The sequence below is a fragment of the Lutjanus erythropterus genome, chromosome 5, assembly GCF_056507025.1.
Source record: "Lutjanus erythropterus isolate fLutEry1 chromosome 5, fLutEry1.hap2, whole genome shotgun sequence".
Lineage (NCBI taxonomy): Eukaryota > Metazoa > Chordata > Actinopteri > Lutjaniformes > Lutjanidae > Lutjanus > Lutjanus erythropterus.
In genome coordinates, this window is record NC_139321.1 from 10,482,030 (window position 1) to 10,500,111 (window position 18,082).

An 18,082-nucleotide genomic window follows, 5' to 3' on the forward strand; every position below is an offset into this window, starting at 1 on the left:
CCCAGTACGACTAGCCTACAGTCCAGTGTCCTGTCCTGCAGAAACCACGGCCTCCTCTTCAAAGTTTGGAAAGGAAAGCAAAGAAAAGAAAAGGAAGAAAAAGAGGAAAAACACCTTCCCGGCAACTTTCTACCGTCTCCTCCCGTGGTTTTACACTTTCGTCGAAGCTGTGAAGAAGCAGTTTGTGTGATTCTGAGATTGTTGCCTGCAGTTAGAAAAAAAAAGAAGTTTTTTACGTGTTTAAAACTGTTTTTTTTTTGTCGCTTCTTCGTGTTTTTTTTGCGCTTGAGTCTGGAACTCGACTTTTATCGCACAGACCCGAGCTTTGAAACGGACGACATTTGAGCGGCGTTAAAGGCTATTTTCGGTGTTTTTTTTTTTTTTCCTCCCTCAGTAGTTTGAGAGCTGCTGTGAATGAAGTATCTGTTGAGCTGAAGAAGAAACCAGCGCGTCTCCATGAGGAAACTCAGCGTGGGAGTCGCTCAAACTTTGTCCTAGCGCACACACACACACACACACACACACACACACCTGAGCGGCTATAGATATATATATTTTTGTGACTTTTTTTTTTTCCCGTGCTGGTTACTTTGTAGTTTGTCGTCTTTGTTAACTGACACAAAATGAAGACGCTGTTGGTGCTGTGTGTAGTCTGCACGCTGGTTGTGTTGTCTGTCTCGAGCACTGCGGAGCAAAAGTTGAAAAACTGCAACGAAGTTCGTGCTGCTTACAGCTCCAAAGGCTTCAACGTGAACGATGTTCCCAACAAAGGAATCAACGGTGAGTCTTCGTTTTAGTGCTTTTCTCACTCACTTTTTTTTTTTTTTGGCCTGTTTTAAACCTCTATTACGTATGTTAACTGTTGTCCAGACTGGTTCTCAAAGTGTGGGCCGGGGACCCCCCCGTGGGTCAGCAGTTCAGTTTAGTTTCAGCTTTTCAACATCCAGCATTCACACCACAATTTCTTGAGAACTTGCCTTCAATTTATTAAAAATGTTCTGCCAAAACAGCTCGTACCAATTGAAATCGTTGAAATGATGGATGTCTTGTGCTGCTGATGCTGTTTTAACATTTTATGCTAAGAAATTTCAACAGTCCTCAAAAATATTCCACGTCTTTAACAAATTATTGGTGTAATTTAACTTTTAACTTTCAGTTTAGTGTCAGCTTTTCAACAGTCTTTAAAATATCACACATCTTTCAGGGTGTTGGTGTTATTTGACTTCTAGAGACAGCATTGCAGTTTAGCATCAGCTTTTCCACAACTAGCATTCACACCACAATTTTTTGAGTTTATTAATTTATTAAAAGTGGTCTGAAAAATATCTCGTACCAATTGAAATTGTTGAAATGATTAATGAATTGTGCTTTTAATGTTATGCATTTTATGCTGAATATATGCTGTTTATTTGCTTTTACCTCATACTGATCCCCCTATTTCATGACACCCTTGGTTGTAGGGGTTTGGGGCCTCTGAGTGTTTCCAAGAGAAAACACCTTATCTTCACTAATTATTTCACTTATTTTACATTAGGACAGTGAGAGAAACGTACAGGAAGTCTGTTTAGTTCAAAGGATTTTTATCTGAGCTGTTATCCACATTGACAGATAATAAAGACGCGGGTCTCCCAGTGTTCTTAAGGCTAATGAGAACTTTTTAAGCTAGCAGTGTTAGCATAATGTGTGAGTGGGTAAAGGTCAGTGAAATCTGCTCTCAGGTTTGTGCTGTCCCGTTGTTAACTGTTAACTCTTCCGATGCAACAGATTCGGGCTGCAACAATTAATGGACGCCGAATTGTTTATTAAATTCATCACCAAAAATTCTGGTAATTGATTAACAGGTTAGAGACAGTTTTTAAGAATAAAAAGTCAGAATTGTCTGAATATTTTTTGGTTTCTATACTATTTTTTAAGACTAACTGTATCTTTGGGCTGTGGAAAATACGAGACAGTTGAGAACATCATCTTGGGCGTTGGAGAAACAGAATTTTTAACCATTTTCTGACATTTTATAGACCAAACAACTAATCTGTTAATCAAGAAAATAGGCAAGAGATTAATCGATACTTAAATAAGATACAATACTAGCATAAACAAATGATGCTCACTATCTGTTTCAATACCATGGCAAAAAAAAAAAAGAAAAAGTCCTTGGCACACAAAATAAGATTGTATTTTAATTAACACCCTCTTACTGAACACTATTTGGTTTTGCTATGCTGTAAAACAAATTTCAGTCAGGGCAATAAAAACTGAACTGAGGTCTTAGATCAGCAATTAGATAATATTTTATAGCTCTGGTACTTTTAATACTATAATTAATGGATACTGTACCATTTCAAACACGTGGCACTGAAAAAAATATTGAAATATCAGGACTTTTTGAAAATGTAACAACAGAGACAGCCAGCTACTCTCGGTCATAACTCACTTTAAAACATTTTCCAGATGGTTTCCTTCAGGACCAGATCTTCTCAAATGGAGTAAAGTTTAGGAGTAGTCGACATGAAGAAGTATAGAGGACCCTACAACAAACAGTAAAACTGTCACTTTTGTAAATGGACATTTTGTGCCTCTGTCAAAGTTCATGTGGAAACTTGGTTAATCATGCAGGCATGGTGCTTTTTCATCTGTTAAAAGTTAGTTAGAGTAGTCGTTTTCATTGTTGATTGATCTGATTATTTTCTCCATGAATCAATCAGTTGCTTGATCCTTAAAATGCCAGAAAATGGTGATAAAAGTTGATCACTGTTTTCCAAAGCCCAGGGTGACGTCCTCAAATGTCTTGTTTTGTCCACAGTCCAAAGATCTTCATTTTACTAAAGACATCACACCATTTTTCTTTAAAAATGACTCAATGATTAATGGATTATGAAAATACTTGGCAATTAATATAGCGGTTGACAACATTGACTAATCGTTGCAGCACTACAATTTTCATTTTCTCTGAAAAAAGCTTTAAAAATCATGGTGATGTGTTTTCTAACATCTGGAGAACAAAATTTGCAGGCCAGGGCGTCTTTTCAGCACCACAGTACTTCATCTACATTATAATGCTGTTTTGTCACATTACCTTCCTCAAAAAAATAACAGCTTCTGCACTTGCGTTTGGTGACACCGCTGTTTTGATCCATTGTGCAGCCCTACATGGAAACACAGTAAATCATGAAGACACGGTGCTTTTTCTTGTGTTAAAAGTTACACTACATTGTTAAGTTTTGTGGAAAGTAGCCGTGAAACATTTGGGGATGAATTCTTGAGGCAAATGTGTTGCTGGAAACTCTCCACGACTCCAGCGGGTAAATATAGTCCTCATCTAGGAAATACTTGTAGGTAATTCATAACAATAAAGAGGTATAATCAACACACAGGCTCTACTCCCCACTGAAAGAAGCCAGGCCTGTGTTTATTTCCAGGCTTCCTTAGTAGAGCCTCCTAAGGCTGTGAAGTGCAGGCAGCCTGCAGTGATTCAGTAAACACTCCTGTGCATTGTGAACAGAGACTTATGGAGGGTTTTTTTTTCCTGCTCTGGGTTAGTCTGATTTTGTAGCTGTAACATTTTCTGTGTGGGCACATGTTGTACTTCTACATGCGTCTGTAGTCTAGTCTGCAGGGCAGGATGTAATGCACCAGTGAAGACGGCCTGGCAGTAAATGGGAACTGCTCTGTTAATAGTCAGACAGAGGTGAGAAGGCAAATCAATTTAGCTAATCATGAGTTAAACCCAAGTGATGGAAACTTACGTAGGGGGGCTTTTACAGTGAAGGCGTGAGGGGGAGCAGGGGAAGGGGGTTGGGGCTTGAAATTCCACTGTGCCCTGCATACTTTAAATCCCTCCCTTCTCTCATTTCCTTTTCATTTTATGGTGGTTAAAATGAATATGCACACATGCATTCAAACCCCTGAGTTCGGGCCGGTTTGGTGGGCAGTTTTGCAGCGGCTTCGTGACGTTCTTGTTTAAAATTATAGAAGTAGGTCATCCAGGCATGGCTACTGACAAGTCGGTGTCTTGCTCTCCTCCTTTTTAAAGTAAATTCTTGTAGGGCTTGGTATGGTTTAAACAATAAACGAACAAAAGTACCCTTAAAATCCTACTGATACCAGTGGGGTACCTCATTCAATATGGTGACTGGCTGCAATCAAAACCATTCAATTTGTAATTTTTGCTAGATCTGGATACCAAAAGGATTGAATGCAGGTATTGTTTCACTGGAAACGTTCAAATGTTCAAGTTTCAATGTTTCAGAATGTTCAAAGATCATTTATGATCAACGCAAAGTGAAAATATCGATCTGTATCGATACACCTTTATTATAGAATTTGCATGGCATGTCTGCACCACAAATGCCTGGAAGACCTCGGCCATAAAGCCGACGGATTATAATTTAGTTGATCTTATTTTTTCCTTTGAGTTTGCATCAATGTAACGTGGACTTATGATGTCGTCTGATGTCGATCGCAGGCCCCCTCAATGAAATCGAATTGAATTTGCATCATGGCAGACTTTGTGATATCAGCAGATATTGTATTGTTGTCCAAAGAATCAGTATAATATCGTCTCGGGAAGAAACTTTTGATTTCCTTCCTTCGTCGATGTAATAATTAGCTTCTCTCACCTTAAACACTTCAGGGCCCGAACTGTTCAATGTTTTGAGGATGTGATCGCAGCATTATTTCATCTGACAAGGGTGACCAATTTGTATGTCCCCTTTATTGTCCCGGTGTCCTTTATGAGTTTACTTTGCATAGTAAGAGGATGTTCAGACTGTCTATTTCTGTTGAACGGCTCATTAGAATTTGAGTTGGATACAACTGTCAAAGAAGGGCGAGAGCTTAACCATTTTCCTGCATTTCACACGAGTCTATAGCTCCTTTTGTTTTCTGCCTGTATGTCTTTGTGATGCTAAATGTCATTGAGAGTAGCCCAACATGTCTGCATTGGCCGGATTTAATTGTCTTGCATCTCTGTTGTGAAAGAAGGATCTGAATGAAGGCAGTTTTATTGTGCAGGTTTGTGTGCTATACACACGTGCCTTTTTCCTTACAATAGGTTCCTGGTGTATGTCTGGGCCTTAGGCAGGGCCGACCTCAATGAGCAGCTCTTTGTCATTGAAAGAGACTGAGATAATTGATCCCTAGAAAGCAACAAGGTCTACTGTTATTAAAGGGAGTTGGGGGTCTCCAGAAAGCAGATGCAGAAGCCCTGCGCTCTTGAAATGTTTCATGTTGCTGTGGGAGAGAAACGGCCTCAGATGTGCCGTCTGACTGAACTTCAGTAATGTTTGTCAGAGCTTCACTTCTACACTTTGTAAAGGTTCAAACTCCAAACAGCAATCCTCCCCCTTATCGTATCACAGTCTGTGTTTGAATTGAACAGGATGTGAAGTTCCAGAAGGGATGAATATGTCATCTTAATTGCCTGCTTATGTATATCACAGTTTTAGTTTGAACAGTTAATAGCTTAACCAAAAAAAAAACAAAAAAAACAATGGCTGTCAATCTGCAACGAGTTGTCGACTATTAATTTGATAATCAATGAATAGTTTTGCCTAACTTTTAAAAAAAAAAATAAGAACTCAAAATTCTCCCATTCCAGCTTCCTTAATGTGATTATTTCTTTTACTCCTCCGTGACAGTAAACTGAATATCTTTGGGTTGTGTACAAACCAAGACATTTAAGGGCGTCATCTTTGGGTTTGGGAAACTCTGATCATCATTTTCTTATGTTTTATTGGCCATTTTACTAATCATATAATCTAGAACAGGGGTCAGCATCCTGCAGCTCTGGAGCAGCACATGACTTTGACAAAAAAAAATATGTGGAAATGAATAACTATTATCTTTTTTACATTTTAATTTTAGTCCTAAAGTCAGGCTCCAACTGCAAAAATCTGTAGCCTATAATAAAATAATAAATGCAATGTAATAAAAGAAAATGTTTTAATATTTAGTCCACTAAAATGTGTATCAATACCTTGTCTGCTACATTAACGAGGTAAATTGAGGTGTCTAGTCCTAAGTCTCCCTGTGCTAGCTATGGATTCCATGTCCAAAAAAACAAAAAGTCTCAGAGGAAAATAGACAATGTTCCAGCTTCAGACAGATTTCTTTTATTTTTGCCAAAAACGTCTCCTTTGATAATGCAGTTTGCTGGCCCCTGATCTAGAAGAACAATCAACAGATTAATCGACAATCAAAACAGTCATTGGTTGCAGACCTATTTCACTGGAAAAGGTGGTTTCACTTCTAACATCTGCAGAAGTTGAAACCGAGTTTGTGATTCAAAAGTTGAAGCGAAATTATTTTGTTCCACATAAGACTAGTGGTTGTGATCAGAGTATTTCTGCTAAAATCATGGGCTCTTTTGACTTTAACCATAACTGCACAGACTTATGTTGCAGAGAAGACATACTTTGTAAATTATACAGTGTCTTTGCCAGTTGTCTCAGAAGTAGTTTTTGAAATGTTTACGTCCTTTGATACATGCATCATAAATCAGATCGGTGGGATATGAGTCTTATTGGAGACACGGGATTCAAAACTTGCCTTTTCTAACCGCAAACATCTTGTGTTGTTGTTGGCGGCGCAGAGATAAGAATGTTTGTTACCATTCAAATTACCAACGGGCTCAGCTGAAGCCAGACTCGAGATTCAATAAAGATGTTTTAATGTAAAACTGAAATGGAGACCCTGATTGCTCTGGCGAACACAGAAAAAAAAAGTGATACAGAGGAACAGCAGGCTCAGTTGGTAAATTCCTTGTTGATCCCATGGTATCAATCTTTTACCACTCACGTGGAAGCAGTTCAAGACCTCGTTTCCAAGTTTCTTGTCTGCTGGCTGATGATTTGTTTAGGGCCTGTGGTTGAAATACCTCACCTAAAACAGGGAAATGAATAACGCTAACTGTACTAATGATGACATAAATAATGTCAGTAATCATAAAGTAAGTAAATGGTGGTTTTACTGTCAGTTTCTATCTGCTAATAGGCAGTAGTGTTTATTTGCCTTAACAGTTATATTTGATACTGTGATAAATGTTAAAAGACATCTGGACAGCTGCAACATGGAGCAGCTCCTCAAGCTGAGCCTGAAAACGGAGCAGTTAACACTGACCAGGCTGGCATCTGCCATGTCAGAGGCTACTTCACAGCAGGGCTGGACGCTGCAGTTCCCCCTGTTTTTTGCAGCTCTATACGTGAAATCTGTTTTGGTTTACTGTGTCAGTCTGGCTCGATGTCATGCTTCAGGTATGGGACAATGGCAGAGATCAAAGAAAAGAGGGTCGTTTTTCCCTGCCTTCAGCACGAGGAACATCCCCTGCTCATAATCAGTTCAGTGCATTATGACTGAAACTCAAAGCGTGCATGACCTCAGCGCGTTGGCCTCTCGGTTAGCTCGAGACGCTCTGCAGCCTCGCATTGTGAGGGCTCCTTCCCTCTTAGCCGGTGGCTGCGTGCCCTGCATCATTACGGTTTGGGAAATAACAGGTTGTGTTATTGCTGTGACATTCAACAGATAAGATAAGAGCGGGGAACTGGGGCATACGCAGTCTGCGGGATCTTTTATAGCTCAAAGACCAATATTTGAGTGGCTCCACTCTGCAGAGCGGTTGCCCGGTATTTTAACACCTGTAATAATTAACTAATAAACCACCAGCCAAGTGTCTTACTTGGCTCCCAAGGTCAGTCCCATAAAACTCAAACAGCCCCTCTTTGTTTTATGTGAAACACTCAGCATATCTTATCATTAGGAATCACTTCAGTGCTACGCTCAGCGATCGTGTTTAATTCCCAGCAATTTAAAAAGAAAATGGTTGTAGAGAATCACAGAATAACTGCTGCTTCGCTGCCAAATAGAATATTCTCATAAAAAGACGTGAAGCAGCTTGCAGAAACCCAACTGTAAGATTTTATAATTGGCGTGTTTCTTGTGCGATTATTTACCCCGATGTATGTTGTAGACACCCCCGCTCCCTCCTGTCCCTGCAGCCTGGGGGGTCAGGAGTCCAACAGCAACTGCTAGCATGCAGACATAAAGCAGTTTATGTTAAAGCTGACACTGAATCACACACTGACAATGAATTTTAAAATTATGTAAGCCTGTTTCCTGGAAACCGCACCGTGTTTTTAAAGATATTTCTCAGATAACAGAGGGTCCTTGTGTAGTCACATGAAGTTGTGATGTAAAGATCTAACTTGGTAAAAGGGACGTATTATGTAAAATAATCTTTCTGGGAGGCATGTATGTATTGTGAAAGGTCAAAGAACTACAACAGCATTGAATATGTAAAGATATTGAGAAAAGTGATATTTTTATGTTATGATAAAGGTGCCATATTTTGTCTCACAGTGTACTTTTACCATAGTATAAATCCACAACTGATTGAAATAATTGATTGGAGGTTTTTCCCCAATATAATCATGTATAGAAACATTTTTTTTTTACTTCCATGTCCCAGAATCGTAACTGTGGGCTATAACTTTCAAAAGACGCAGTGCTGTTAAGTCCTCCTTTTGTTCTATCTTAATGAGTACATGAAAGAAGGACAACTTTTTGAGCCCAAACTGGTTTTTCGCCAGGCACAGAGGGATCAAATGGATTCAGGTGTGTCATTTAAGAAAATTCCCACCCATGGGGGTGGTTACAAACAACGGTAAATTCATACATACAAGCCTGACTCATGACAGTAATAAGGAATTACTCTCAGTGCGTCAGAACGACACTTAAGATGAGACTTTGTGTGCAAGAAAATTCATTAAAGTGTAGTATTACCTATACTTTTAAAAGCCTAAAATACTGTTAAGGCCTCACAGTGAGTAACGTTGAAATCTGAACTGAGTCATGTTGGAATTAGTCATAAGTTTTGCGGTGTTGTTGCCTTGAGTCTAAATAAAAAGTTCTTCTTAGCACAACATCATTTGTCCCGAGAGGAATAAGTTGCACAAACATTAATATCAGTGATTGATTTGAGGAGAAACTGTGTGTGGGTTGAGATTAAATAAACACTCGGCAATAAAAACCAAAGCGTGAGCAGTAATCTCTGATAACATTCCTGAGTGATGACTTTAGTAGCTTCTTGGTTTGAAACTGTTCAGGTGCTTCTCTTCACTTGCCTTATAGGCCTTTTGTGAAAACAGGTGTTGAAATTAATTTTTTTTTTTTTTCTGAGCTTTAGCATGCCAGTGTTATTAGTAGAATCTAAAATGGGAAAACACAATCATCCCAGGCTTCGTCACTGACCCTGGATTTTGTTTTGCCTGCATCAGGTTACATGAGGACATAAGGGCGGGGCTTCTGGACGAAGATGCACTTGATGTTTGTTGTTTTTAAGGGCAGAATATTTGTGTTAGGTTCCCAAATTTTGCAAGTCATACTGTTCCAGGAAATTGTAAAGCTGATCAATAAATAGGCTGATCGTTTGGTGGGAGTTTCTCCTCTCTGATGGTTTCCTTGGAGATCAGTGACAAGCAGTGATGATGTGATGGTTCCTGCTGCTCTCTGCCCTCCTGTATATGTGACTGACACCGCCCGCCCTGACTGTTTGGCGAGCCTTCAGGGTAATTGAGTTTAGGTATCATGAGGTTGAGGTCTTGTGAACCCAGGGGGAGCCAGGCAAAGGCGACTTGTAGCGTCCAGATGGGGGCCAGAGGAGGGGGGGGGGCAACTGCACGTGCCTGCCAGCTCCGCGGTATCTCTCCGCTCTTATCGGCTTCCTGCGATCGCAGCGTGGCAGCTCTGAGATCAGGGACTCTCGTGGTGTCCTGTTCTGCTCTGCCAGCAACAGCTGCCTTATCATTCTCACCAAAACAAAAACATCTTATCACAGCGGACAAAAAAAAAAAAGTCAAGCTCTGCACGGAAGAAGTTCAAGATAGCGCTAAAACTACCTGGTTTTCTTGTTGTTGATGAAACGATTTTGTGATTCTAGACATGATTTTTTTTTGTGCAGCTTTCCTCTTCAACATGCAGGACTGTGGAATATTAAGTTCTTGCACTCATTTAGTATGCTCCAAGTGTAGCATCAGTTCAATAGCAGTGTGTCGACTGAGTGTCCGTAATTCCATCTCTCTGCATCCTTTGCTTTGCCCCCCCGCCCCCCCACAAATGGCCAAGTGAGCGACAGATCAGTGGGGGGTGGATGCTGTGTGTGGGAACAATTGAGCACCCCCTTTTAGGCCGGCCTGCCTGCCTCCCCCCGCCTCCCTCCTCACCACATTCCACACCGGACCACCAAGACCCGCACATAGGGAGCCCCGGAGCTGGGAACACACGGCAACAAAGAGAGAGCTTGGAGGGACTGACTGAGGCGTACAGAGAAAGAGAGGGGGGATTTGACTGACAGCAGAGAGTTTTGTACCAGGGCGAGTCGAACTGAGTATCCAGAAGAACTGGTGGGCCAAGCAGGAGCCAGAGACAGACTGTGTGACTGTGTGTGTGTGTGTGTGTGTGTGTGTGTGTGTGTGTGTGTGTGTGGGACGCAGGCTTAGGGAATCTGGGGAGGTAACTGGAAGCATGCATGCACTGTGACTCATCTGCTCAGTCATACGGGCATGTACATACAGCCCTGCTCCTCTTAGTAACCCCTGTGAGGAGCACACGCGTCTGACTAACACAATACAAGGTTTTAACCGAGGGGCCTCGCAGGACATTTTTGCTGTGAGTGGACTCAGTTAAACTCGGCTATATCAATAGGTGGATCTGTCCCTGACTGACACAAACTGTGAAATATCCTGATCTGGCTTTGTGGTTTTCCGTACTCTGAGCTGAGGGGAGCAACCCCCCGAAACTCCTTGTTAACACGTCCTGTTTGCACGCTGTTAAAGTCTCTTTTTTTTTTCCTCCCCTCTCTGTCCCGACAGAGATATCGGTTCATTTTCTTCTCCCTCAGCTCACTCAGTTGCAGCTCTTCTAGGAGTTTTTTTTTTCCCATTCCTAATCTTTCCTTTCTTCCTCACCCTTTGGTGATTTCCTCTCTTTATTTCACAGTCAACAGTGTTTTACTCATATTTTGTTGCCCCGCTCAATTCAGCCCATCTACCTCTTTTTTTCTCGTGTCTGCTTTTTACCATTTGTCAGGCTTTGAGATGATGCAGTCGCCAAAAGTAGACCAGGTCTCTTAACTCGTTAACGAACGTCTCCTTGTTACTTTATCATTTTGAAATGTTTAGGAGGCACCTATAACACTTTTTCACCGCTCATACCAAGTACACGAGTGAGTGGCTCACATACGGTGTTTCTATATGTTGATTTAGCTCATTGTCCTGTAGCCTAATTAGTTGTTGTGTCAGTGCCTAGTTAGTGGGGCTGAACGATTTTGAAAAAATATCGAATTCTGACTATTTTGACTGATATACATTATTCTTATTTTAACTGAAAAATATGTTGCAATGACTATGGTGTGATCTTTTTTTTTTTTTTTTTTTTACAGGAATCTGTCTGTGTACCAGTGAAGATGTTTTTTCAGTTCGTAGAATCTGTTTTGTAGGACAGGACATCTCTGCCTCACAACATTCACTAATTAAAGTTTTTTGATACGTTTTGCCTTTAATAAATATTGCAGTTTGAAAGTTTTAGAAAGCAGTATTGGGATTTTAATAAAATTTCGATTAATTGTGCAGCCCCACCAGTTAATTCCCCTCCAGGCATGTTAACACTCTGCTATGATTAATATTAAGGATGCACAGGTGCCACTTTCTCAGAACAGTACTCACATTTGGGTACTTGCTGATACCAAATACCAATATGAGTACCTAATAATGCACCTTTTATTTTTCTGAGATATTCCTCACTTTCTAAATGTAAGGAATCGTTGCTTTTTCTTGCTGCTAGCATCAGTGAACTCTGCGTTGTGTTGGCTCTTTAGATGTTTTATGAAATCCCTTGTTTTGAAGGAGCTACTTTTCATAAAGTGGTGTTGGGTCAGGTGGTATCGGAGTAGTTTTATAAGTACGAGTACATGAGCACAGTGTTGGAATGATACCTAATACTAGCATCGTTATCATCGCATCCCTTATTAATGTTTTGTTTAACGTCACTAAAAAGGGGGCTGGAAGCACATCTGCTCTTTCTCCCTCATTGATAAATTCTAGATCTGGTCTCACGCCTCGCCCACCGCTGCTCCTTGTGCTACGTTGACCAGTGAAAGGTTGGCTCGCGTTAGCATTAGAGGCAACATCGATACAGCCGTAGATGTCTGAGCCTCGGTCAGACTCATATGAGGAGTTTATTGTGCATATTGGACATCAAAATCAGCAGCCAGCAGCATGGTAAGTGTAGTCAGAATTTTTTATCTGTCTGTGCTGCTTGCTAGCTTGTAAATAGCTAATGCTAACTCTCGGCACCGACAGGCTCGCTCTGTGCTGGAGGTTTCGGGTTTCTTTGTCTGAATTAAAGCGATTGGCTTTTAAATGTTAGGCACCAAATCCAGCTTTCCCAACCCACCTTACCAGCTAAGATTTAAGGGAAGTGCAGAGGAGGATTGTGAAAACACCTCTCTCGTGACAGACTTTGGACAGATGCAAATCTAACCAAGGTCGGACATTCTGGTGATGTAAACGTAAGAAAAACTAATTTTTAAGCATTTTATATCAGTATAGGCCCAATCACAGCTACTCCTGTGCTTCCCCATCTCCCACCTCCCACTCCTCTCCGTCAGTCAGCTCCTCTAGCTGCTCGGGTCCTTTTGTGCGGTCGGTGCTTGGCGGTGTAATTTTTTTTGTCCCTCTGATATCCGAGCCTCGGTGCGTCTCCTTTGTGTTGATCACCTCGACACTGGTGTCACTCAGCCAGCTGTGAGGAGTGTGGCGCAGGCCCGCGGGCTCTGATCCCAAACTGCAGGGGTGGAGTGTGAACCCCCTCTTCTCCTCCACTCGCTCACTGAAGTCATCTCGCTGTGCCGCCGCCGCCGCCAGTGGGGGAGTGTGGTTATGATGTAGGTGTAACTCAACCAAGGTTAATTGATTTCCTATGAAGCCACAATGCGCTTGATGTCCGTGTTGATAGTCATGATCATCATTAGGATTTGTGTGACTCGCCAGAGGCCCATGTGGTTAGGGATAGCGGTGAGGGAGCGAAGCCAGGGACTTGCCTGGGTGTTTGGGCTGAAACCCCAGTGCTGGGTGCAGGCCAGATGAGCTGTAATCCCTGCTAATTACTCCCAAGGCCTGCATCAAGACTCCCACTGACGAGGCAGTCACTCACACTTAGCTCACTTTTCCGAACTGCAGTTAGCTTAATAGGTTTCCTAATATTTACCTAATCCCTCTGTGTGCTGCTCACTCTTGGATTTATTTTCATATAAATTATATTGTTTGAGATCAAAACGCCTGGTTTTTCTTCTTTGCCTTTCAAGAGTCCTTTCTTCTGTCAGACAAAAAAGCAATAGGCAGGTCTTTGGCCGCTTCACACGGCTCTGTGAATTTGACTGACGAGTTGATGCCACGTGTTAAAAGCAGGTCATCAAAACTCAAATTTAAAACATGGGAGAAAACAATGGCAGGCGTCCTGCTGGCTGAGGGCCGATAAGCGGGGGGAAGAGAAAAAAAAATCGCACACATGAAAGGATCAAATACTTTGCTAAATGATGGCTCCAAAGCTGCAAATCATTTGGTCAGTGTGTGTTTTCAGGGTGGTTTTTGCTGGCAGAAAAATTAGTCGTTATGTGGGAATGTGAGTCAACTCGCTAGGGGTTGAAATATTGTACATCATCGGAATGGCAAGTAGCTGTGATTTATTGTCACATTCAGCTCATATCGTCAGGAACGGACTGAGCCATCCATGACTGAGGCCCATTAAACCATTGTACCGTTAGGTTTAGACTTTCTCGTCCCTTTGACGGTCGGCGATGAGTGGTTCTCTTCCCACCGCCTCCGCCGGTGTCCAGTTTCGTAAGGCCCAACAGGTATATCAGAATCTTTGTTGCCCTTTTGTAGCTCTGAGCTTCCAGAAACCTGATCTTGTACCTGACCTCATTCTGCCTGGGGGGCTCCGCCGGGCCCCGTCCTGCCTCAACATCTGGTGGACTTCAGCTGCTTTTGGATGTCTGTTATAAACATTGTCAAAGAGCCCCCTGTCCTCAGGAGGGGTTTGCTGGCTTTTACTGGCAACGATGAAATGTATTGTTTGTGTGTTAAGTCTTTTAAAAGCTCTCATATGTTTCAACAAAGTTGGATTTTTTGAATTCTTTTTATGCGCAGTTGGAGGGAGGGGTGTCGTGATTTGCTATGTGAAACATGCACACCCAAATGGATACAACCACGCCGCAAAGACCGTTATTAAGCGTAAAGCCTCCTTAGATGGTGTAGCACGGTGCTCTCAAGCAGAGTGTGAAGCACATCTTAAAGAGGACCTATTTGTACGCTCAACAGTGGTCCATTTCTCTGACAGCACAACGGTGTTTGTGCAGGGTCCCATGGTAAAGCACTTGGGCTAAAGTAAAGAGTGTTTTTCATCCTCTCCTTTAAAGTCTGTTTTCATTTGTGTGCCATGAGTCAGTGGAAAGACGGAGGGCTGGTGTAGAGGGACAAGCCAGGAAGATCTTTTGTGCCTCCTTTTTTTTTTTTCTCTCTCTCTCCTCCTCTTCTTTTCCCTTGTGATAATCACGCTGTGCTGTAACTTGTCCTCTCCATTTGTCTGCAAAACCTCTGCCTGTCTCTGCAAATCTTAAACATAACACAGTCTCGCACTGTCTGTCACACACACGCGCACACGCACACACACACGGACCGAGCTGAAGCGTCAAAGGTGGAATCCGTTGTAAAAGCACCAGATCAAACGCCGCAACTCTGCGGCTCATCAAAAGGCTCATAAACAGAGAGAAAGATGTGGAAAAGGTGAAAGATTAGACCAGTTGTTCAGGTGAATCATTGCTTCAAACTCCCCCTGATAGATCATCTGGTTGTTGGGAAAAGATTCCCACCAGACTGATGGTAGGAAGGAAAGTTTCTTAATTTGTGTGTAAATGTTTTGTGTTGTTTCTTTACGTGTGAATCAGTAGAATATACAAGATTTGACACTGGCACTTATGTCAAAACCACCGGTGAGGCTTTCACATGTCTGAGTGGCAGTCGAGCCAGTCACCAGTGGTTGCTGTATTTACCAGAAGGAAGTCAAACAAGTTGCAGAAAGTTTGCGTGGAGCACGCTATGAAAATGGCCCAAATTCAAACTCGAAACAAAACCACTTCTGTTTGAAGTATGAGTTCCCCATAACTGTGTTAACATGAAGCGTGGCCTTTTTTTTTTTTTTTGTGATCTCATTTCTTTGCTGCGTTGTTTGTGTATTTCTTGACCTCAGTGCTCATTTTGGGCCAATTGTTTACTGTCAAGTATGACATGTTGTACTGTGGTAAGATTGCACAATGCCCACTGTAAGACGTGTGGCTTTTTTTTTGACTAATTAACACAGAAAGCAGATTAACTTGTCTACATGAATGACCCCCAAGTCCTTGTAACCGTTCCACTTCACCCCCTTTGTGTCTTTTCATGCACACATTTTCTAAAAAGTATTCTCTTTCTTCATTATTTACATGGTGAGATGTAGTTCTTTGTAGTGTTTTCAACTTACTGGAATTTTTAGATTCAATACAACTTTAAAAAATATTGATGCACTAGTTTAAAATCTCCTTGTAGTAAGTTTAACTACCCCATATAGGATACAGCAGGAAGAGACTCACCTCCAGTCTATGTCACATATTAGTTCATGTTTCCCCCTTTCCAAAAGGGCGGCTGGTCCCAAACTTTTAATTGATTATGAAAATGGTTGGCAACTAATTTTCTTTCAGTTGTTAAATCGCCGAATCGTTGCAGAGCTACATGCGAGCCATGTCCAACGCAGCTGAACCAACAGCCTGCGACTTCCTCCCAAATTTCCACCCTGCTATCAAGAGACTTTATGGAAATAATTTCATGCCACATACAAAATCTGTAATCAGAAGCTATATTTACCTCACACTGTTTTGCATGCAGAGGTCAGAAAGTTAAACGCAGTCCTTCACATTACAAGAGATTTCATGCAAATGGTGCAGCAGGTGAACTTCTGAGAACGGCCCCGGCGGTTGGAATTTGGTTTTCTGACTTGTTAAATGTACTCGGCGAAGTGCAGGAGCGAGTTGAAACCCTGACAAAGCAGTGACCTGGGAAGTGGTGTAGGCAGGGAGCTTTTGTGTGGGGAGACAAAGCCGGAGATGCAGGGCCGGGGACGGGAGAGGGGAAACAGACAGAGCGAGAGGCCAGGGCAATGTTGTGGAATCTCCCCAGGGGCTTCTGGGTAAATGTTCATGGATGACAGCGTTTTGGAATGTTCACAAACGGAGAGTTTTAATTGGCCAGAGGCCCCGACTGGTTTATTAATCAGAAATGGACACTGGTGACAGAGGGCTCAGATTTATGGATCCCAGTGTGTAGTTTGTTTGTGACATTGTGTGCATTTTTAGAAGATAATTCACATGATGGACGAAATGTGGAAGATTAAGCATGGATAAATATTTTAATGTGACAATTTCTCACTCCGAATGAGAAATGGTCTGCCTTCAGAGTTTTTCTGAGGCAGGGAAGCAGTTGTGTGTAAATAGCGGCGGATGAGACATGGAGATTGTAATGAGCTCTGCTCTGCCTCGTGCTGTGCAGCAGCGCACATGCCTTTCTTTCTCATCACAGTCGTGCCATGTGACAAGTAAATTTTGGCAGTTTGTTGTTTTGACAGCTGTGTTGTGGAGGAGATTTTAATTCCCAATTTTATTTAAGGAAACATCGTTTTACACAGACATTTAACCAGATCCCTGTGGCTGGCTGCGTAGCTGAGAATATTCACTCCAGAGAGCGCTCCGCTAAACCAAAACTTCCTGCCTCGTAAATGGATGGTGAGCATTGTTCTAAGGGGAGTAAATCTCTCTTGTCACAAGCGGTGCTAGTGTTTCCTGAGCTCACCACTACTGAGAGGCTTCCTCCCAGTGGTAGATCCGATTATTTATGGATGTTGCTGTTGCACTATGTGATTGTTCTTTTGCATTAACCTCTAACACCTCTGGTAGTCTGCTGCATCGTGGGTTGAATCAGCGTTAGTGTTGTGTGACTCATCATGTGAGGGAGGGCTGCTTTCTGGTCAGCTGACTTCACGCCGAGTGACAAACTACTTTATCAAAGCTACATGATAGATGCTACATGCTACAGTCATATGAAGAAATATCTGATGGAATCTATTTTGACTGATATTGCAATTGAGATGATTTGCGATATTAGAGAGAATGGTCATTTTTACATAATTATTCTTTATTTTGTGTAATTTTTTTCAGGGATCTGTACTAAAAGAAAAGATGCTTTCTTAAGTCTAGAGAGTGATGGCTGGAGGCACCTCTGTAGCACCACAATATTTCATTTAAAATGGTGTTTTGACACACATTCGCCTTTAACAAATATTGTGTATCCTGAGATTTAAAAATTGCTCTAGACCATATTGCGATTTTTGATAAAGTTTCGATTTATTTTTCAGCCCTGAATTGTGCAGTAGTGCATATAGATATATAGAAAGATGAATGAATGTACAAAATGAACAAAAAACAGTTGTGGTAATTGATAAGTGTTGGGATATTGCTGTCGGTCCCATAGCAGCAGAACTCGCCTCCATGTTGCTCAGACTGCAGCCTCCAGCTGTCTCATTCAGTTCAGGAAAGTCTCCAGTGAAGGAAGCAGGCAGATTAACTCTCACTTCCCTGCCAGGGGAGTGTCCGGTGTGAGGAAGCTAAGTTAAGAAAATACTAGCGCATATAACAACGGTATAATTGAAAGAAACACACTAACAGCAGCCTGCGGGAAAACACCGCTGCCACGAATGTATCCAAGCGTCTTGGTTTCATCTTGATAAGAAAATTTAAAACTGGACATGGAGACGTCAGCTTCTTTTTGTTTTCTCTCCCACATGTAGAAAACAGGACTTTGAGGGGAAACACTACCTCAAATACTTTTAAATCACGATGTTATGATGGTAGAGGGCTCAGTGGTCGATGACTGTGAGCCGTCTGTGATGGACAATGTTGTCATCCATCAGCCCAACCCTACAGCATATACCAGGCCTGCTTATTTTC

The 18,082-nt window shown here is 41.8% G+C and overlaps 1 protein-coding gene across 1 annotated transcript in view; it reads left to right on the forward strand.

Annotated features, from left to right (window-relative positions):
• The first annotated feature begins 560 nt into the window (after positions 1 to 560).
• gpc4 (glypican 4) overlaps positions 561 to 18,082 on the forward strand; it is a 38,428-nt gene continuing 20,906 nt past the window's right edge. Inside the window, exon 1 of the mRNA XM_084718754.1 lies at positions 561 to 780. Coding sequence (XP_084574880.1) covers positions 624 to 780 — 157 coding nt within the window. The 5' untranslated portion in view covers positions 561 to 623. The remainder of the gene's footprint in view (positions 781 to 18,082) is intronic.